We start from the raw sequence: 23,502 nt of genomic DNA on the forward strand, positions 1-23,502 counted from the left end.
GCCAAGGCAGAACACGGCGTGATGGAGTGGAACTGTGAACCTGGAACCCTGCTGCCTTGCCAAAACTGTCTGATCAAAGATGAGTAACAGCAATGGAATTCTCAAAATACACCCTGAGGGCTCCTGCTGCTGGCCTTGCTCAATCCCCCTAGCTGCCTGTGCTGCACGGGGCTCTGAGCAAGCCAAAAAAGGAGGATGAGGCAGTACGAATGATGCTCATATATCACTGATTATTTAAGAAGTCACACAATGAAAACCTTTGGAAAACGGCCAAGCATTCAAATAGGATTCTCTTGATGAACAAGCACGTTTTACTCACACATGCTGGCACTTTCCTTTTCTTCCTACCAGCCAGAAGCCATATAAAAAAAGGATAAAAATATTTTTAAAAAAGAAAAGACTTAGAAAATATCTTCCAGAAAGTCCATTATTAAAATCATTCTATTTCTGGCTGGAAAATCTATCAGAAAATGTAATAATCTAGCTTCCCTGCAAATCAGATGCTTTTTAATGTATGTGGAAAGCAAGTAAGTGATTTTTTTAAAATAAAAAAATTAGAAGCATTCGTGTGCATGTGAGAGACAGCGCACACAAGCAAGAGCAGGTAATTGTTCATTTTTGTAGAGACCCTTCAAAGAAAATAGCTCTTTTCATAATTCCCTACTTGAGAAGTTATTTGAAGGAATAACATCTCCCTCGAACTTGGAAAGTATGAAGAATCTAATTTTCTCTCCTTATTCTCTATTAAAAGCCAGCCAGTCCACGCTATCACTCTAAGCAGAAGCTGTCGGCAAACAGATCTTATTATTATGACTCTGTTATATACTTCATTATTATACTTCTGTCTATGAAGTAAAGCTAATGTCTCACTTCTGCCCAACACTATTGACTCTCATTATAAATGTGATTGCTATAAAAGCCCAGTTTCTAGGTAGGAAAGGAATAACAAAATAAACTCATTCTGTACAGCAGGAACAGCCTATGAGTCTTACTCTTTCAAGCAACCATTCAAGTGCATGAAATCCTTAATTGGATTTTATTAAACTGAATCTACTTCGTTTCAAATGATGGAATCCTATCTGGAAATAAACCACAGTGGGATGGAGTAAAAAAGCTGTGCCCAAGCCCAAAGGGAACTCCTGGCCTGTCCATTTGTGAGCAGTACCTTTTCATAGTATTTGACCTCATACTCCAGGATGACTCCATTTGGCCTGTCAGGTTCCAGCCAAGCCAAGGCAACACTGTGCCTTGTTATCTCCTTAGCCTGGATCAACGCAATCGGGGACGGAGCTGCCAGGAAAAAAAAAAACAAACAAAAAACAAAGAAACATTATAAGCAATCATTTCATTTTAATGAGGAACATGTATTTTTAGTTGTAACTTTCACAACATGAGCACTTTCAGAAATTGTGTTTTTCCGGGGGGGTGCAGGTGAGGGGAAATTAGAAATATTATGAAGATTTTTCCTGTTTTCTCTACCAAAATGACATTTAATCATCTCTAAGAAAGATTGGCTTTGGATGCTGGACAGTACTAGATAGGTGGGTTTTGAAGTAACAATGCAGTTGTCTAAGCACTGAAACGTTCATGCTGCCCAGGAAAAACCTTCATAAGAGATGGTGGTACTAAAAGGATCTCTTATTTTTGTCTTGTGTCATTTTGGTCCACAGTCACTCTCTTCTTCCATCTACTAAAATTAACTGATGTTACTCCATTAGCTATTTACTTTAAAGGAACTATGAAGTTCCTGAGGTTCCAATCTTGTTTTCTCTAAAGTTGAGAAAATATTGCCACTGAATTTAGTAAGGCCAGAGTAAAGCTGAATACATATGAATTTAGGCCCTCCCATTAGAACCAGGAAACTTGTATTTCAACAGCCTGAGCCAATTTGTGCCTCATAACGTGCCCTGCTTACACCCAAATCTGTGAGCAGTCCCAGGAAAATGGCCAAGGGCCAGATTCTGGCTTTGGTAGCTCCTTCCCAGCCAAAAGATACAGAGACTGGTCCAGTGTGTGCCAAAATGGCATCTCCAGACCCTGTCCCACGTGGTGCTGCATTGATGCCATGAATAGAAAGAGCAGGATTGCACCACCACGGGTAAGGGCTGCAGCATTTTTGGAAAAACTCTCCCTAGCAACAAGCTAAACTCCAAGACCCTTTAAACTGTATCTGTGTCAGTAATAAAGGCTGCAATGAAGAAGATAATGGAAAACATCTCTTTGTGCACCGTGCACTGTCTAAAGAGCCCCTGCTAATGCTGAAGTTCAGGTTTCTGACTGGCTGGAGGACAAAGCCTTCTCCCTTTGCCTGTGATAGCAGCAGATTCATGGCTGTGCTGGAGAACGGGCCTTCTGAAGATTTATGAACCCGGCTGCCCCTTTCTTGCTGTTGTGTTGCTGTGTGGTCACATCTCTAGCCAGCTGTTATCAAGCTCTTTTGATGCTGACAATAGCTGGTATAAATGGTGGAGTCTCCAGGGATAAAAAGGGACATTCATGAAATTTTTAATCTTATCTAACAAAGCTGTCCTGTATAACCAGAGATTAGAGGTCTTCCTAAATTGAATATATTTCTTCTTTTGTCCCCTGATGCTGTAGCTGCTCTTTTTCCCCCACTTCCCTTTCTTTTTGTTTCTTTTTCTACCTTTAACTTTGGAATGATGTTTCACGAAAATGTTATAAAGTTAAAAGTATCCTTGAAAGAGATATCCTTGAAAACTACCAAGAAAGGCAAATAAATAAAACAGTCACTATAAATGAAAGGAAAATTGAATGTTGAAAGCCTCAAACCTACTTGACCATATCAGACAGTTCTGATGGAAGTGAAAATAACCGGTAGATGCTGCAGTCACAAAAGGGTGTCTCCTCTTGATGTGAAACCATCAGGGAGCTGCTTCCCGATTTACTATTTGACAGTTTGGCATCTCTGTTAGAAATGCCTCCAAAACCTTTATCTCTTTTTTCCTTGTCTGTCTCTCACAGGCAAAGGCAAATACTCAATGACAGAGGAGACTATAAACACACAGCCAACAGGGAGGATCCAGGTGTGCTCCATCAAATTATATCTGTGGCACGACTGCAAACCTGCTTAATAACCTCACACTTCCTCAAGAGAGAATCAAACCTTTTTTTAATTCCCCTCTGCAATAAGAATACTGCTCAGCTAATAAATTAGAAATCAGATTTGTTACCCTAAAACACACATGCACACGCCATTACTGATAAACCAAGCAGAGAGAAATCTGCTTAGTTAATCGCTGCCTCATGCAGGGCAGACAAGCAATTCTTTTTACTGAGAATCCATCACTTATGCTGGTCCGAGCTCAAGAACTGTAGAGGGAAAGTTCCTTTTCTTTCCTTTATCCTCTCTTTAACCTCCTTGGTTTGCCATTTGATTTCAGCAGGCATCTATATTGGAATTTACTGAGTCCTTCAATATTGGGCTGGTAAGTGCTGTATGAAAACACATCTCTTCTCTGTAAAATGGCTATTTGCAGCAGAAGAATTTATATTAACTAAGCCTTCTAGTGAAAGACTCTCAGCTTTATATAGCTTAACAAGTGCTTTCTCACTTCTCACAAAAAATGGACAGCTGATCTTAGGCACCACACCATGCTGGAATAAGCAACATGCTCCTGGCTTCCAGGACACAAAAAGGACTTGCACATCAACTCCTTTGTTACTCCTTGCACTTTTAAGAATGGCCCTATTTTTTCCTTCCTGCCCTTTATATGCATATTCATCCTCCTTAACTTCTAGTATTTTCTTTTGTCCTGGATTCTGCAGATGAGCCATTTGCTCCTGACTTTGACTGCACACCCTGCCTCTCCATACGCCATACAGAAATCCTAAGAATGCCAAAGTCCAACTACAGAACTGCAAGGAGTGACATCCCCGCAGCACAGACCTACAGTGGTCTATACAATAGGATGGTGAGCTGAAACTCTGAAGACCTTGAGGAGCAGGACCCAGTACCCACAAGGTACTACAGTTATCCCACTGCATGGATACAACTCTCAGTTACCAATTCCCTTTTATTTCTGCAGGTAGCCCTACAAATCAGGCTTACTTTTCCCCCTTGTTTTTCAGGATCCACCATCTGACCTGAAAGACTGGACTCCTGGAAGAACACCAGTTTCTCCTTGCACATGTATTACCAAAGGACATAAGGGTCTGGTCAATACTGTCCATGATAAAGAGGATGTCAGCACTGCCAGCTCAACATGGCACTCCAGGCAGCAGGCACGGCCTTCTGAGTGAGCTTGTGTAAAATATTTACATTCTTTGTTCTTCTGCCTTTTGCCTTTAAACTGCCTCTTAGGGATGATGTGAAGATAAACGTGTAACAGGTTGTAAAATGATGCTTTGATCACAAGCAGAATAAAAGACAGAATACTCTCTTCTATGTGCGTGGGCTAACTGTTCATCAGATGCACACATTCCTACATAAAACACACTGAGGACAGCTTGACCAAGAAGAATAATGTTCACAATTAAGGTGCTCACAGTAAGATCCCATGAAACTTATGGAAGGGAGTAGGAGATCACTTTTTCTTTCACCTTTTGCACTTTCCTCCACCCTGCTCCTTTATGTTTGGAAAGAAGCAGTAAGCAATAACTTGTTTCTCAATCATCACTGCTTACAACAGCTAGCTTTCTGCCACACGTGCACAGACTGCACATACCAAGCACCAATCCTACCAGAACAGCCCATTTCACAAAATGAGGTATTTTGGTGTTTAAAAAGGGGTCTCCCCTTGAACAAAAGCACCAAGTGTAACTTTCCTGAGTTCAAAGCTCAGCAGTTCCTCTCCCTGAAAAAGCCCACTCCCTACTGATGTGAATGTTGCAATTTTCTTTCATCTACTTCCTCAATAACCTGCCATTAAACACCTACTAGTAGTTTTATTACCTCAGTTCTGAGCTTGCAGCCTACAGAGAGAGAAAGAGCACAGATGTACTACAAAAACTTCACCCAAATGCCATAAAGCCATGTCCCAAGGCTAGCCAGTGCTGAATTGTAGCACTTTTGAGGCACTTTAAAGGATGGCAGAGGCAGAGTGTCAGTTTTTCATTACTGGTTCAAATTAGGAGGGGTGGGGGGGAATGGAAAGAGGAAAAAAACAGGAAATAAATAGATGCAATAAAGTCTCTGGCATGTAGGCATCCATGAGTGAAAACAGCCCTTTATAAAACTACAGCACATGAGTACTCAGATATCAAAGATACACAATGCCCAGTGTTTTATTGAAGATGCCTTCTTACCCACAGCGGGGTTTACTTTCCACTCCCCATGATTTGAATTTAAATGGATCATGTTTACTCAAGGGGTCTTTCACTGACTGAAAAATATACCCACAGTTTGTACATTATCTCAGCTAAATTCAAATAACATATTTAAATTTAATTACTTGAAGCTTAGGGGTTTTCATGCTTTTCTTTATTCCCTCAATTGCACACAACACTTATTTGTTCTTATCAATGGCTATGCGCTTTGTCAAGCAGCAAAATTAAATGCTTGAAAGCACTAATGATGTTACTGTGATTAAGGGTTTTTACCTTCCAGGGTAGATACTAAAAGCCTGCTCCATTATTAATTACTTAAAAAAAAAAAAAAAAAAAAAAGGAAAAATAAAGGAAAAAAAAAAGAAAATATTTCTGAGAATCTAACACTGAAGAAAAATCCTCTTAGAAATCAAAGCAAGAAAATAAAAGGTCTTTCATTAAAAAATCTTCTCTTGATTAGGACACAACATATTTAAGGGAACCCGGCACATTTCAGGGGTTTTTTTGACTATTTACCTTGTAACACTGAGGGTGCTTACATGAGATTTTGTAAATTATATTAGTAAATAATCTCACAGCAGGAAAATTATATAGAGCACAAAGAATCAAATACACTTTTAATAATTTCTAAAGGCCCATGCTCTGGACCAGATTCTGATCATTTTATTCATGTAAGAGGGCATCTAAGTTGACTAGCTGTCACACTGACTTCAAATCTAGGGAAGAGAGAATTGTCCAACCCTCTTTAGTTATATAAAACCATTTACATAGCTTTACATAAAACTAAAGTGTATTTACCAGAATAAATTAAAAAGAAAGCAGTTCTCTTTCACAGAATCACAGCATTGTTAGGGTTGGAAGGGACCTCTGGAGATCATCCAGTCCAATCCCCTGCCAAGGCAGGGTCACCTGGGCAGGTTACACAGAAATGAATCCAAATGGGTTTGGAATGTCTCCAGAAGGGGAGACTCCATGACCTCCCTGGGTGGCTGTTCCAGTGCTGTTCTTCTTCATGCTGAGCAACTGCTTATGTTTTAGTTTATGGCCTTTGCTCCTTGTCCCATCACTGGGCACCACTGAAAAGAGCCTGGCACCATGCTCTTGGCACCCCTTTGAGATCTCTTTATTGCATTAATGAGATCTCCTCAGTCTCCTCCAGACTAACCAGCTCCTGCAGTCTCTCCTCACAAGAGAGATGCTCCAGACCCCTCACCATCTTTTGGCATCCACTGCACTCCCTCCAGTCACTCTTTCATTTTTGCACTGAGGACCCCAGAACTGGACACAGCACTCCAGATGTGGCCTCACTGGGACCAGAAAACATTTTAGCATGACCACAGCTCAAACATATGCAAAGCATATGTACAAGGCATGTATGTGCATCGGGATAAGCACAGCAAAGGCTCCTGCACATGTGTGAGGCGACGTGCACTCCCAGATTAGATGTCTGTGCACGTCTGAAGAGCCAAGCTGGAGTCTGGCATTCCCATTCCTCACTGTCAGCATGACAGCTACGCCTTCTCCCAGGGACCTGCCAGAGTCTGTGGGCTGCCTCTGCGCTTCAAAAACTAACCACATGCATATTTGGGGCTTTTTTCATTATTCCCTCTGTAGAAGTGGAGCAAACATTTGTACTAGTGATGATTGGGCCAGGTTAGGACTTGGACAAGGATCTAGAGGCCTGATTGCTCAACCAAGCCACTGGAAGCTTCCCAAGACATTCCCGAGTCCTCTGTCTTCCCACCGTCTGCCTCTCCTTCCCCCAGGAATGACGACTGGCGAGGAACACCTCCCAGCCTGGGGAGTGAGACAGCCAAGATTCAGGGCAGCACTTTCACACTTTTAGTGTTTAAAGCAGAGACGTTAAATCTCCTCCTGAGGAGTAAAGTGCCCGAGGTTATCCACCCACACACCGAATCCCGGCCGGCGCAGGGAGAAGGTGTGACAGCTGAGCTTGGCCTCCTTCTCCCAATCCCTTCAACCAGCCCTAATGCTGCTGAGCTGAGCTTCCCCTCCTTCTTGCTGGAAATTACACTGCTGAGGGAAAGCACCAGCTTGGCCACAGGATATTCTCACAGGACACCTTCATCCCAAAATAACAGGCACAAGGGATCTTCCCGTGCTTTCCAGGCTCTGCACCCCAGTCACAGACCTCTGAGGAAAACAAGTGACAGGCTCTCCAACCTAGGGACCAGCTCACATCAGTTGTTTGTAATGACGTGTTCATAAAGAAAGGGGCTAGAAAATGAGATTTTAAAGACTGTTAACACAGTATTATTATGTTTTAAACATTTCCTCTGTTTTAAAGTTTTCATTTCTTGCCTCTCCCAAAAGAACCTGTGCTGCAAATCTTGCCAAACCACAAAAGCTGGCTCTGACTTGCATCAAATCAAAAACTTGAAGGAAAACCCAGGCTCTCAGCAGCAACAAATAGTAGTAGTTGAGGATTATTAGTGCTGTACTTTTACTACCTAAGTCCAGCTTCATTTCTTGGTGACTAGCAGTGGCTGCTGAGGACCCACAAAGAGCCTGTGTATTTTCTGGGCTGCACATCCAGTTCACTTCTAGCACAGAATACTTCAACATACCAGAACTCCTCTAATTCAGATGAAAACTATTACAGGAATTGAGATGAGACCAGAGTTCCCTGTGGTTTACATCAGAAATGAAGGGAGGATGAAGAAGATTTCTGCAAGCCCAGGAGATGGCTTGTTCTGGGGATCAAAGAGGGCCAGCTCTGGACAGCAATACATTATTTTCAGGTACTGGCTCCTCCAATTTTGAAGGCCAAATAATGATGTCAGCTTATGCAATGCAGGTCTGGAATTACTCCAAAGATCTGAATCTGCAACCTACAATCTCAAAGATTGCCTTAAACCAAAAGATTATAGAATCTACATAGCATTTAGCAAGAGATTTGTATTACAACTCAAGCATGGGGTCTGTTTCATCTGAAAACTGCTTGTTTTCTTTCTGCTAGCTTGCTAAGAAATCTTGTTGGCATGTTCTGACAAGGATAACTTAATAGTTGCCAACAGAAACATGGCAGAATACCGTGTATTTCCTGTATGTACCAATGCCAGTTTAAAACAAACAGGAAAACAAGCCTTTCAGTTGGGAGGCAATTTATAAAAGTCTATCTGAACATCACAACCACTTAAAAACCCCAGCACCAAAATATTTCTAAATGCTAGAATGATTAACATGGAAGGGTGAACATACTTTGAGCTGTGAGTTGCTCTAGAAACTCTAGAGCTCTAAGTAATTTGTTAAGATGGATAATTAGTCAGCAGCTGTCTGACCCGAGCAGGTTTGGAGCCGCTGGTCACAAAGCACGTCATGCTGCAGTTACTCTTCCCTCTGGTTGAGCTTGGAATCTGACCCAGTATAAACAGCAATAAATTTTGTAGCCTAAAGAAGCCAACACTGATGCTCCACTGCATTATATTGGCTTGAGAGAAGCAGAAAAAATGGGCCAGGCAGTCCAGACAAAGAGAGACTGCTGTGGGCCAGAGCTGTCACACTTAGAGGTGGGACCCCAGGACCTGAGTTTGGGTGGGACACTTGTGGCAAGGACGGGCTGTAATCATCCTCCTGCTTCTCAGATGCTGGTGGTCTCTGCAAGCACAGACCACCAGAAACCCCTGATGGTGTGACACAATGTACAGCACCCCTGAGGACAGTGGCTCTGGGGGAGCTGAAAGCAGGAATTAGAGACCATAACCCCTAGCTATTAAAGCAGATAATAATGCTAGAAATTGAGTGTTCCCCAACAGTTCAAAGTAAGTAGTCTGGAGCAAAAAGCTCCACTTAGCATCTTTCCCTCAGGGCAGCTCTGCCTGACCCACATGCCCTGCTGTTCCTCCCAGGAAGCCAGAAGTAGCCACCAGAGTTAATTCCTGCCCAGAAATAGCCTTTCTTTCACCCTTGCACTGCTGCCTTTTCTAAACAAACTCCACTCCCCCTCAGCCCCTTCCACCAGGAAATCAAAGCTACCCTTAAAGAAACACCAGTTACCCCCAAATGAGACCCCCATCCCATTCTCTAAGCCCTTCCTCAAGTCAAGCAACCATCCAGCTACTCCTCCTTCATTGTGCCATCCTCCTGCCCACAGTTAAGACACGTTTGCACACACATCATGAGTCAACACACAAGAGGGGAAGAGCTGTTCCCAAATTGCACAGAACCAATGAAATAACTGACTGTATCTGTGCCCTGCAAACCACTTGATGTGCACAGCTTTCAAGCCTCTTACAACAGTGTTTCAATAATCCATAGAACAACATAAAAATACTGACCCTGCATCCCAAAGGGGCAACCCACTGTCTCACAGGGCATAGGACAGCTCTCACCTGATGCCCCATGTCTGTATCTATTAACAGAAAGCCTCATTTCTTCTCCCTGGTCCTTTCTTATACTTACCAACAAGTCACCTGAGCATGTGGTTACCCCAACAGGTATGGCATGAAGCTTAATCTATCATGGGGCAAATGTGTGATTTGGCACCCAAGGCAACACATCTCCTAATGCTGCTCTCCCTGGTTCTCACACAGTTACTTCTTATTTACTTGAAACAAGGATGTCTAGATGATGTATATACATGTGCTAAATAACCTCCTTTGCCACTTACCTTCAGCATTAAGAATATTAGATTTTGTAAAAAGTGCTGCTTAAAAGCCTTTTTAAAATCCAGAAAAACAGAAGCCTCTGCCCTATTTGCCACTTAGATGCCTTGGAAATACTGAAGTATCTTCTAAACAAAATAAATAAATAAATAAATGGCATGACTCACTCTGCTAAAGCAGCATTCGCTATTTTAATAAATAGATTTGGCCACATTGCCTCATCCTGGCTTCTGAAGTGCTGCAGTAATAGCAGAGACTTAGATTTTGCCATTTGAGTTTCTCAGATCAATCATCTAAAGTCAGAGATGGCAAGATTCTTGGGGGAAGAAAAAGCAATACAATTATAAACGTTTTACTCCCACTGTGATCCACAGCTCCAACAGCCACTGCAGGCTGGGTCTGTGCCATGCCCTCCTGAGCCTGCAGCACCCAACACAATCCAAACCCAGGACTCACTCAACAATAAAAAACACAATTCTTACCTTAACACTTGTGAGCATAAATTGTTTCAAGCCACCCAAGGTAAGGAACTTCAGCCATATTTAGTTTCAGCTCCTTCACACAGAAGAGGCTGGTACAGAAGGTTTGCATTTATGTATTTACATTTCAGCTGAACAAACGATACATTTTAATTATAGCTGATATTCAGAGCATTCAGCTGGAACTCCAGTGAAGTACCATTCAGCTGGAACTCCAGTGAAGTACCCTCTGTACAAAGGTTAGGTGGATTTGACATGATACCATCTCAGTGCTGATGAGAAATGCTTGTGATTGAATCAAGGTTTGGGTTTTCTGGGCTCAGGTCAGTAGCACTTTGTGAAGAACACTGCTCTGACAGCACTTGGAGATCCTCATTCTTGCAGGATGCTGCTAAACACTGCCATACTCCCCTGTCAAAACGTCTCTTCTCCAGAGAACAAAGATACTCTGTGCTGTTGGAAAGTACCACAGAGAATCAGACTACAGCACACTTAACTCACACTTGGAGCTTTCCCACCAGGTCCTTTCACTGAACTGAATTAAAGCCCCTTTCCTTCACCCATAGCGGGCAGATTTGTTCAGGAAATTAAAAATCATTAATAGACCCGATGAGAGAGAAAAAACTCTGCACACAGTGTTGCTACAAAAAGCAAAATTACCTATGTTTGCCATTCATTAAAAAGAAAAAAAAAAAAAAGTGATGAGGTACAAACTGGGGAAGAGTCCTAAGCTTCCTGAAACACATAAACCTTAAAATTAAAATCTTAGTTCATGATGTCAGTAGCCAATTACATCATAGGTGGCACATAATTAAACTTATAAAGGGGTTTCATTATTTTGGTTTTATGCTGCATACTGAAAACCAGTGCATTATTTGTTTTAAAATTGTGTCAATTGGAAAAAGTCCAAGTGGAATCAGCAATTAAATATTAAAGGTGATTGCCTCAGTGTAAAAGACTCCAAAGAATAACTGGTTTCCTGTGCAATGCAAGTGCCATTACAAAGTCTGAAAAATTTCAATACTAAAAATAAATAAATAAAAATTTAAAAAAAAATTTAACCTTGTGAGGTTATAAGGATATTGACCTGTACAAAGACCAGCCAGATTTATGTCCTGGAAGAGTACTGAGTTACAGTCTGGGCAAATGAAAGCCCATGAAAACAATAACTTGTGCAGCAGTCAAACGGACTGGTCTGTCTCCTGAGTTTGGACATTCATTTCCAGTCCCAGATTCCAGCAGACAGGATGACACTGACTGACCTCTTGCAAAGGCACCACTGGGCCTGCACCCCCTGCCTGCAGAGCCCCCAAACGCCTGCAGCTCCTCCAGGACTGCCCTTGGCTGCTCCACTGCTGAGTGCCCACAGGATTTAACACTCAGCCACTTAGATATTCCAGTCACTTTCTGCCTTATTTATGTGCATGCACAATATCCTGATAAACTATAAGGGAGGCTGTGGCTACTCCATCTGCATTCCCTTTTATGCTGGGAAGATAAATTGGGGCTGATTCAGAGGACAGATTTAAAGAACGCAGTCTGTTACCGAGACAAGCGCAATCTTCCCAGGGAGCCCTTGTAGCGGGTTGTCTCCAGATCATGCCTTGATTTGTTTGCTAAAATAAATGGGACAGCACACAAAACTCAATTCATATACCAGACACCTCTTCCAGCCCACTATACTTTCCTGGTTTGCTCAGTCAAAACTGTCTTGTTCTATTATCTCTCAATCAGACCACTTAAAGGCAACACAGAAAATTAAAAATAATAAAAAGCTAATTAAAAATGTCAGTGCTTTCTTTTTAGCCTTTGGTAATCTGTGGAATTGGAAGACATATCCAAAGCACATTACAGTTTAAGGGTTTTTCTGACTGCAATAATCCATTGATACTTTCCATGGATTTTTATAAAGACAAAACCAAAGCTATATTTTATGGAGCAGTAGAAGAATTTAATAAAAAAATCAGCATCAGTCAATTGTCTTTTTAAGACTAGGTGATAGAATTCAATAGCAGGGATAAAAGTCCTAATAAACTCTGCAGGAACAGTTCAGAAGGCTGAGACAAAAACTATCATTTCCTTGTAAATTAACAGTAGGATTTTTCTATAAGGGATGGTTTGAAATACAAATGACCACAGGAATAACAGACAAACACTTGAGCTTCCTCCACCTCTTTTGACTGCATTTAAAAAAGTAAATACAAAACCACTTTTATTATCACCAGTTTCCAAACCACAATTTTCAGGGACCCTGAATCCATTCTCAAAGAGCACTCGAAGTTCTGGGGCTCTGGTTTTTGAATTTAGTAATGAAGACAGATTACCTTAATCTAAGGAGATGCCATGAAATCCTTCAAGTGGATGCAGAGAGAGGCTCCCACTTTGTTTGGGAGGGGAAGCCCACTGGAGCCCTGCCACGATAATAAAGCGCTGCCTGCACACCAGTTCACACGTGGGGCTAAATCTGAAGTGACATTTCTCAATGAAAGAAGCAGTATTCACTCGTGTGCTCAGCATTTTGATGTCCACCAGAAGCTGGCAAACATGATTATAGGGAGCCAGCAGGCATGCCACAGCTCTATTTAGCCCTCACGGTTTAGCACAGCGCTATGCAACACATAAATAAAATATAACGGGCTGCTTTGGGATGGCATTCTGGGAGTGGGATTTCATGCATATGGATGGACTTGACACACATTTCACAAGGACAGAATATCTGAACCAGAATGGGCTGCTTCTTCACCCACCCTTTGGGGTCAGTTCAGCATCCTGCCCTCCAAACCATGAGCCAATGCAAAAACTTTTGGGCTTCGGGGACTAGCGATGTTTATTTGTGCTACTCTGCATGGCATTTTAATTAGTAACTGTGTGGATTTAAAAACTGTGAATGGACACACAGGGGCAGTTGTGCAGCCTAGCTTTTGTGTTTCTATTCTCTCAAAAAAATCCTGTTTGAGGACATCAGCAGGGGGTTAATGGAAGCTTTGATAAAGTCCTCCGAAGCCTTTTATTGTTGCTGAACTACCGACTGGACTCTGCTGTCTCTCTGGCTGCTTTCCAATTTATTTAGTCAGCTGCAAAAACAACTAGGGAATTTAGAAGCCCATCCAAACATTTAGTAGCCACAAACATTTTTGGGCAAATTCTCCTTCCACATGAAAATATTTCTGTGCCAGTTGTTTAAGGGAAGTGCTCACACCGATCATCAAGCCCCATGAATGGGAAATGTCAGTTTACTGCCAGGGAAAGTGAGCACACAGTTAAATAGACCAGGGCAAATAAAAGCTGCAGGACCACATCTCCATCTCTGTCAGTTTGGCAGCTATTCATCTGTACCAACATCACTGAGACCAGAATTTTATTCCTCTTTGAAGTAAATATATATGACTTAAATATGACCAACACTACCCAATGCTGAAATTAAGCATCTCTTTCCCTAGGAGGGTGTGTAACTAACTTCCATTTTCTATAGCAAACCACGAGATCTTTTAAAAAATGTGACTAAAATTTTATTTAAATGCTGCAATTACATCTTGGCTCTATCTGACATGCAGCTTGTCTAAGCTGTTCACTGAACCCTGAAGCTGGTTATTTACTAAGGATCTTTAGAAAGCACTTTTTTTTTTCCTTCCGACCAAGACTTGCATCCCCCACCTTGAATACAAATTCATGGAAATGGGTGGTGCAGACAGCTTTGGCAGAAAGCAGGCAGTTGTTATTTTAATTATTATTTCCTTGTGGAATGCTGCAGTTACCTTAAAATAATAATTTAGTCCTTCTCAACAATAGTTTTCCCAGTTTTGTTTTTAAGACGGGAGCACGTATGCTTATAACTACACATTTATTACAGACCATCAGTTAAAGCCTCTGCAAGAACACGGAGTTGTTAAGAAGAAACTCCCACTTGCATCTGCCAGCTTGGAGAAGCTCCTTACTCAGACACATAAACTTACACACGTAATTAAACGTGCAGCAGAAGAAACCTGAAGCAGTCAACACATGACATCTTCAAGTCTCTGAGAAATCTCATGCTCAATGCTGAAATTTGCCCATTGAAAAGTATCCCCCCCCCACTGTTCAGTTCCACACAATTCCCAAATTTCTAGTGCTAGGATCACTTTTCTTTCTGGGTCTCTCACTGCATTAATATTTGAAAGATCTGTGGTTTCCCAAAATACACATTGGGTTTGCTTCAGGAGTCTTCGCAGTAACTCATTCAATGTAAATCTTCAGATGCCCAACGCCAAAACACAAGACCCTCTGAAAGCCAAAGCAGGGGAAGAAAAGGCAGGTGAAGAAAAGGCTGTCCTGCACATCTTGGCAGGTCACCTCACTGATCAGGGCAGATAAAAACCAACAACAGCACCTTGTCCCAACCCTCCTGCTTGAACAATGTGCAGGGGGTACCGCTGCTCATGTCCAGCAGAAAAACGTGAAGCCTTACAAACCCCACTGATTTAGATTTCAAATGGGAAAGTTGCATATAATTACCCTGGAATTCTGCAAGATGCTGTAAGAAATCACTCAGAGTGTCACGCTCATGGATCACCCCTTTTCCAAGTCCATGCTTACTTTTGATTTTCTTTCCTACTGAATACAGGCTTGACACAGCTCCATTTGGGGAATAATTTGCTGGTCTATCACCCTTAGTACAAACACCTTAAGGCAAAGTAAGAACACCCCTTTGCAGGTCCCTTTTCCCATTACCCTGACATTGTACAGAAAAAAGAATGCAGCTGGTAGTATCACACACACTTCCCATGCTCTGGACAGCTGGCACATATCCAGATGTTTGCCAAGAGATTATTTTAAATCAGATTTGTTGGGAACTGGGTGGCCAGGGTGCTGCGACTGTTTATACACACCCAGATACGTGCATGAGTTTCCTCACGGGTTTGTGTGCCTGAAAAAGGACTCCTGGAACAGGCTATTTGTATCCTTTGGCTGCAGGGAACAAGTAACTGGAAAGGGTGGGACTGTGCTGGTAGCAAGTACTTAGAATAAAAATAAAAAACTGAACTGACTCTTGGATGCCTGAGAAGGCTACAGGCAGACCAGCTGTGCCAGCATCTGGAGCGCCACTCACTCCTCGGCCTGAGCAGTGACACGAACTCACTCACCCTCCTGCACCTCTCCCAGGTGGGCCATTGAGCTGGATGTCACCTCAACACCCTCCAAAGGTCCAGAGACTCCTGAGGAACAGCCGGGCCCAGCACCTCAATCCTTCCCTCCACAAAACCCCACAGCACAGCCCTGTCCCTACCTCACCCCCAGGGACTCGGCAGGGGCCGGGCTGGAGAGCTGATGTGCACGAGCATCCCCACAGCCTCACCAGGCACCAGGGAAGGGGGATGCCAGCACAGAAAATGACTTATTTTGCCAGCTTACACTATTTCATAGGGTCTGTGAAACAGTGACAGGAGTGCATGATGAATTCTGTCTTCACATTCACAGAGCTCCTTTGCCGGCTATTTGGAGATGAAGTCTTCCTTGGGGTTATACAGATCTTCAAAAATTATGTTTCAACACAACAATAAACAGCTCTTCACCAGGACTGCATTAAAAAAGGAACATTTTTTGCAAGAGCTGAGCATAAAACTAGCAGTCTGAATGACTACAGACCTTGCAATTTTTAAAATCAAAATTAACTTCCTTCAGCACCTCCCTATCGATAGATTTTTAATATGCACATAAATATCACCACACATAAAATCAAAAAATGTTATGTTCACTCTCAGCAAACAAAAATGATTTACTATTACTTGTATTGAAACCAGGATTGTACTCAAATAACATAAGGGAGGCTTAGAGAATCAGATGGATTGATCAACCTTCAGAGTAACAGTTAATTTTATTTTCCAGTAGTAGTTTAAGGGTGTTCATGCAGTCACCTAAAGAAAGGTCTGTGACTGAAATCTACGTAACAATGTCTTTTGATGTTTCACTACAGAGCAATTCTTTATAGGTAAGTTATAAATATCCAGGAAAATAGTGCATTGAAAAGAATATACTAAAATCTTTAGCTTTCCTGGCCTTGGCATGCATTGCTTTTGATCTGCCTGAGCAACTATTATTTTTTTGACACAAGGAGTGCACACTGACCAAGGGCAATGTATGTCCATGAATTTTTACTGACTGCAAATGTAGCTCAGCACAGGCTAAACCACACTGGCATAATGTAAGACCTTATATGCATTTTCTGTGCTGCTCTGCACAACACGTGAGGAATGCTAAACAGCATTTGAAAGGAAACATGGGCTTTCAAAGAAGACCCACCAAAATATAAAATGGGAATATATATTGCCCAACCAAAAAGTCCAGTAGAACTTATGAGTCATAACTCCCAATTCTTTCCTCCTTACCCCTGCCATTTCTGACTTAAAATACCAACATCCTCAAAGGACTGGGATCTTTCAGGTTTGGGTTTTTTTTTTTTCCTTTTAGTAAAGGAATTAAGAACATAAACAACAAACAACCTAAATGCTAAATAGAAGTGAGTAGCAGCTGACATTTCCCTTCCCTGCACTGGAAGTCAGTATTTTGGGCTCACCACAACTGCAGCCTGTCCCAGAAGAACACTCCATTCCCACGGATCTTCTCGGGGGTGCTGAAATATCCTGGTGGCACCGTGACCCATTTCAGCTCCTGCCTGGAAAGGGCAATGAAGCACTGCAGGGCTCTGAGTGCCAGGGCAGGATCTGGGGAGCACACAGGAGAGGGGAAGGACTGCAACACTGCCAGCCCCCTGCTCTGCCAGGGATGGGGCAGCTCTGGGACACTGAACACACGGCTGCACAGGCCAGAGAGGGGCCCTGCACACACACGGGGCTGGGCAGAGCACTGACAACAGGAGCAGCAATAACTGGGACAGAGAGCCTGAGACATTCTCCAGAAAGATCATTTCTTGATCCTGAGCACTGGCAGCTCGAAAACATCCAGGGTGATGCAACAGGAGAAGAAGTGACTTTATTTACGTACACTGTATTTTCATCCTAATTGGCACATCCTGCATCCATCCAGCTCTGCTGATCCACTTAAGGAAACACAGAGCCCAAGGTAACCTAACAAGGTAACAAATCACCAGGCAGTTTGTTTATTCAGAAATACCAACTGCTTCAACTCCAACAAGCAAAGGAGCGAGCAGGACACCCGTCCCTCATAAAATGCAAACAAAACAAAGGGAGCCAAGCAAGCAGGAAAATAAGTTTGGATTTTAAATCTCATTTAAGCCTGTGCAGGCTCTGCCCCCACACCACTCCCCTGCCTTATGGATGCCTCCAGCATCCATGCAAAAACCTTGTCCCTGTGGCACTGCCCCCACAGGGGGACTGAGCGGGGAACCTGCCTCTCAGGCTGGAGACACAAACAGCTCAGCTCTTTAATCCTTAATAAAAATATAAACTGTTCAGCACATCTTCGAAAGAAAACACACAACCTTCCTGCATGCTGTGAACAAGATCTCTTTATTGAGAGCTTTTCTTTTAATTTTGAACAGTTTCACAGCATTAACCTTAGCAGAAAAAAAAACCAAAAACCAACCAAGAAGCCCAGAGATTTCTGAGCTACACAGTCAACAGCCTGATAGAGTTCCTCATTGAAATTAGCTTCTCCTAGCAGCATCACATGAGAATTGCTGGCCTGCATCTCTTCCACAAATAATTTCACAAATTTTTAAAGATGGGCAAAGTGCTGATTTCATTTCACTGAAAACTGAAAGCCCAAAAGCCACCACTGCCAGTGGTGAGACCCCCAATGTCAGCACTTGCAGTACTCGGTGTGCTAAGGACACTGGCTTCAAGTTTCAGCCACTCAGTGTTCCATCCTTGCTTTTTCTATTTTTTAATCTCATAGGGGAAAAGAGTAATGGTTCCCAACTCAAAAAAAAAAAAAAAAAAAACCAAAAAAAAAACATGCAGAACAATGAGCTGAATTAACTCAAAATTCTTAAAATGTCACAACACTGAAGTATTTAACTGGGAGATAGAAATTTTTACTTGCTTCAAAGACTGAAATTTAGCTTTTTTTTTTGGAAAAGTAAGCAAGTTATAATAACCAATACTTTTCCAAAGAAGCAGAAAAATACTTTTTCAAACTATTTTTGATCCTACTGTGAATGGCAAATCTTATTCTCATTTAAACACTTTTCTATAGTATTGCAAACTGAAAAGAGTTTCTAAATGAAGAGTGGAAAGCAAACTGCCTCATTTCATTATCTCAGGAGTAAAACGACAAAAGCAAACAAAAACCCACCTGTGCTTTTCAACTGCACCTTTTAAGTCACTGCAATGCATTCCATCAATTTTGGGCTGAATATACCACAAGTGATTTCTCATTGCTTTCTGCCTGTCTCCAAATGCACACCTTCCAAGGGGCAGGCACCACGGCCAGCAAACACACAGACACCCAGATTCCTGATCCTCACATCAAAAACTGCTTGGAAAATTCCTGCCTATCTTATTCACATTATACAGTTGCATATTTGGAAGGTGAAGTTGTTATGAGGAAGAATTTCCTGATCCCTTGCATACTCATCATTTTTACGGAATTTGACTCAGAGTTGCACCTCTTGCAAAGAGTTCTAGCAAATTCTCCAGAAGATAACCCAAAAGCACTGCTCATATATAAAGAATTATCAAAAACTCCCCATATTGACAATATTTTCTTTTTCCTATCAAGCACAGGCATACAAAACAAAACCAATGAAGTAATTTACAACTTTTCAGTGTTGGAGCCTTCATTTTTATTAGTAAAACAGGGAAGAAGCGCTATTAAGGGAGGAGCTTGGCTCTAATCTGAATTTAGAATTGCCTTAAAGAAACCAAGGCAGCTTTACATTAGTGTAAGAAAGGTGCAAGATGAAAACCAAGCCTGTGGCAGTGCACCATCATGACATGATTTCTTTATAATGAAATATAGTGAAAGAAAATTAGTGGCACAAGGATTTTAATGCACCCCAGACACACATTTACAATGATTAAACAGATGAGTACTTGTAAAACCCAAGGGTCTAACTTTACAAACCTTTACTCAAGCAAGCAGTTTCACCAAAATCAATGGGACAATTTGCATATGTAAGGCTATTTATCTCGCTGGGATCTGTAGGTTTAGGCCACACATTTCTATTTAGATCTTCTATGCAGCAGAAACCACAAAGTTGTATGAAGAATGGGAGAACAGTGCACCTTGGAGTTAATTTTCTTTTATACCAGTATAATTTTCTCTGTCCCTCTGACGCATTTGATAAACTGGGCATGTTTCGAAATTGGAAACGTTGGCAAAAACACAAATTTCCTGATGGGAAGAATACTACTCATGGATAATAAACAAAATCAATTCTTATTTGAATATTCAATCAGATTTTGGTTTGCATATAAAAGCATAAGATGGCAGAATTTTCACACGGTAGGTGGATCCCGCTCACTTATTCATGCATATATGCATCCACTAATCCTTACACATGCCAAAATCAGTCAGAAATACTCTCTTTGCTAGGCATTCACAGCACAAAAACACTGTCCCTGCTGCTGTCCTCAACCTTCTCTTTTCGTATAGCGTATGACAGCACTCTCCCACGGCTTTCTCCCAAGACTCCCTAATAGCCCCTGCTCTCTATTAGTCTTCTTTTCACTAGGCAAAGTGGTGGTTTGAATTTTTGAATCATAATTTAAAAGGGATGCTGTCAACTGTATATGAAGAACAAAAAACACTGGACCAGATTTTCAAAGGCGCTTCAGCATGGACTTGACAATTTCGCTTGTAACTGTCACTGCAAAATTGAATGTATCTCTCACTGGTAATACTGACATGTCCTGGACTACAGCTAAAAGCTGCAGATTTAGACTATGCCTCTGCCTATTTTTCACACACACCAAATAGGAAACAGAATTCAAAATATTTATATGGTCTGGTCCTATCAAAATATGCAATATTAATAATGTCTCATACACCGTAAGCCCAGTAATAAATGATACCCTGTGAGCTATGCTCTGAGGCACTGAATGCCTGCAACATCTGTGGGACCTGAAGGCAATCAGCACTCTGAGCCATCAGATAACAGGTTTGACGGTCTTGTAGCCAGTCTGACAGTCTGGAGATCTCATTTGCATTTAGAAGAGTGTCATATTCAAATGTATATAATTTTGTGCATTAAATTAAAAATTCAACTGGAACCCTGTGTGTTAAACCCTAGCTGGCTGCAAACTAAGAAATGTTTTCATGGAATTAAAGGAAAAGATCAAACAAATTAGCATCAAAACAAAATGGCAATCTGCTGCTGCAGCCTTTGCCCTTACTAGGTCAAGCATGGGGTACTAAAAAAGCAGAGCTGCCCAGGGTATCTGAAATAATCTCGTATACACAGAAATAGTATTTCGCTCTCCCAGATGAACGAAACGCAAAAATCAGTCAGCCTGAAGTTGAAAGCTCATATAGGATTTCTACTGCAATGCCAGTTCTGATCAATCGAAACATTGTCAGCAGCAGGTTAAGGAGGTATTTATTTAACAAGGGGACAGAATCTAATTGACTTTCCAGGAGAGGAGAGCGAGCAGGCAGGCGAGCGGGCGCCCACTCGTTCCGCTCTTTGAATCTTACACAGCCCTTTTTCAAGAGGGGCAGGAGCACAACCCTGTGCTCCCCAGGCATGTATTTTGCCCTCTGCAGATACCAAGGACATCCTTGTGCCCCTGTGCAGGGTGTCCCCTGCAAGGAGCAGAGCTGCTGGTGGGCCAGGGTGGGAACAGGGTAGCTGTGCCGTTGTGCTTCTGCAGAATGCCTCCCAGCGTCCTGCCCGTGTGCTGCAGCACAGACACAGCACCCAAACCCTTCTCTCTCCCTGCCTCTGAAGCATTTAAAGTATCCATATAAATCACCAGAAAATAAGGGTTTGACCCAGTTACACATCTTAAAGCTCCTCCTCGCATTCATTTGCTAATGCTAAATGTAATGGAAATCTCAGCTTCCCTAAAAAACAGGCAGCAGAGAGGAAGGGAGTTGCTGTTTATGTTCCTACCTGCTTGGTTAGTGGTCACAGTGACTGACACAGCCTGGTCCTGGCTGGGGTTTTGCTTGGACACTCCATTCACTGCCCAGACTTCAAAGGTGTAGTTGGTGTGTGCCAGGAGGTCGGTGATGGAGACTTTGGTGGTTTTCAGGCCGTTCTGCTGGGGGCTGAAGTGCACCCCACTGCCACAGGAGCGGCAGCGGCTGGGCTCGCCCGCCCCGCACCGCTTGCACACCACGTTGTAGGAGATGTCCTCCCGGCCACCCTTGTTCTGGGGGGGGCTCCATTCCAGGTTCACTGAGGTCTCGTTGACATTGGAAATCAGGTGCTGGGGAGCAGATGGAGGGCCTAAAAAGACAAAGTACACATATTTTTAATTAAGGGGAGGGGAAAAAAAAAAAAAACAAAACAAAGCCTACATAGTGACATCAGAGTTGCACATCCCAGATGCTGTGCAACTCCCATTCAAGTTAAGGACAAGAGAGAATTGAGAGACCAAGCAGAATTTTACTTCTCTATGTTCATAATGAAGGCAGAAAAATTAGCTGGTAAGTCAAACTCTGATCTCTTTATCTGATGAACTAACAGTATTTTCCAGCTCTAAATGAGCCTGAAATCTCAGTATTGCTACTAAACAGGAGTGGGACTTTTTCCCTTTCACTGTTTATACTTGTTATGAAAAATGTAAATTTACCTATCTTACATATTTTTTTCCATGATCTCCTAAGCAAAGCATCAAATGCACAAACTTCTGCTTCACTTCAGATTTTCAAAGTCCCCCATTACCTACAGGCAGACTCTCATTGAAATTATTATAGAAATATCTCAAGGTATCTTTTTCTGAAAAATACAAGTGCAATATTTTCCAGACAAGTTGATGTCAAATCACATTCAGTGAACACCGAAACCCATCAAGCAGGGACCTGAACATGACACTTCAGCATGCAGGATGGAGATTTGAGTAGGAAGCCAGACACAGAACTAACGCTTTGAAGGATGGAAAATAAAGTTTACAACAGGGGAGTGCTGGAGAAGGTGAAAGAACTGAAGAGGAAAATATGGCCAGCATCTGAAGGAAGGGCTGATAAAAGAAACCTGGTCAGAAACAAGAGTCCAGACAGAAAGCTTGGCAAAAAGGCTGGATTTGAGACACAAATTTTCCACCACAGGGATGGGAGACTTTATAAACACGCTGCCTGAGAGCTCCCAGCAGGTTCTAACACAGGGACTGTGGGATCAGAGCAGAGCCCAAGGCAGGCTGGGCAGAGCCCAGAGGCAGAGCCCCTCCTGCACCTCTCCAGAGGTGCCATGGCCAGCGCCGCCCTGCCCCGCGCCGACCAACGCACGGGCACAAATCCTATTGATGTGCCTAAATCCCCACAGGCCTCAAACCCAGAGGCAAATTGGAAATGCAGAAGAGCTAATCCTGCAACTCTTAATCTAATTTCAATACAGTTGAGACACACTTTTTGTAGCCTTAAATTTAAGGCGGATGATTCAGAGTGAAGCCATGAAAGAGATGGGTATTTCATCCATCCCAAAAGGCTTCCCTGACCATTGCCAGGCAGGCTGCTCTGGGCAGAGCACACAGGGACTCTGACACACACAGGGCTTTGGGACAGGGCTGCAGGTAAGCACTGCATCAAACAGAAATGAGACAGAATGAGAATGAAGATTGCAAAAGGTATCAATCCAAAACAGAACACAGTAAAAATAGCTCTGCTTGCTAACTACTGATAGTCAGAGCTTTACATACAAATATTATTAGCAGAAAAATACTGCTAATAATTTTGCAAAGTCACAAATTCAAGACACAGGAAAGCTCATGAAAGCTTCCTAGATTTCATCAAATACTTTTGATGGGTGCAACACAAAAGAAGTTCAGCTAGATCTCCTTGCAGAAAAGGAAGGAAAGGAGAAAGTTCTGGCAAATTTGTCAAACATTATGAAACTATGAACCTGCCAAAAAAGAATCAGCCAGCACCAACAGTTCCATTAAGTGTATAAATAAATAAGTCATAATCTCTCATATGCCAAAGGTACAAAAACAGTCATTGTGGTAAGACAGGAACCAAATACATTGAAATGTGAAATTCTACTGAAATTACAA

At 42.2% G+C, this 23,502-nt stretch overlaps 1 protein-coding gene across 1 annotated transcript in view; it reads right to left on the reverse strand.

The window, feature by feature from the left end:
• The window catches only part of EPHA4 (EPH receptor A4), a 104,818-nt gene that overhangs the window by 26,745 nt on the left and 54,571 nt on the right, over positions 1-23,502 (reverse strand). The window contains exons 5-6 of the mRNA XM_059855254.1: positions 21,402-21,740; positions 1,166-1,290 (exon numbers count right to left, since the gene is read on the reverse strand). Coding sequence (XP_059711237.1) covers positions 1,166-1,290; positions 21,402-21,740 — 464 coding nt within the window. The remainder of the gene's footprint in view (positions 1-1,165; positions 1,291-21,401; positions 21,741-23,502) is intronic.

Source organism: Haemorhous mexicanus, chromosome 10 (genome assembly GCF_027477595.1).
Source record: "Haemorhous mexicanus isolate bHaeMex1 chromosome 10, bHaeMex1.pri, whole genome shotgun sequence".
Lineage (NCBI taxonomy): Eukaryota > Metazoa > Chordata > Aves > Passeriformes > Fringillidae > Haemorhous > Haemorhous mexicanus.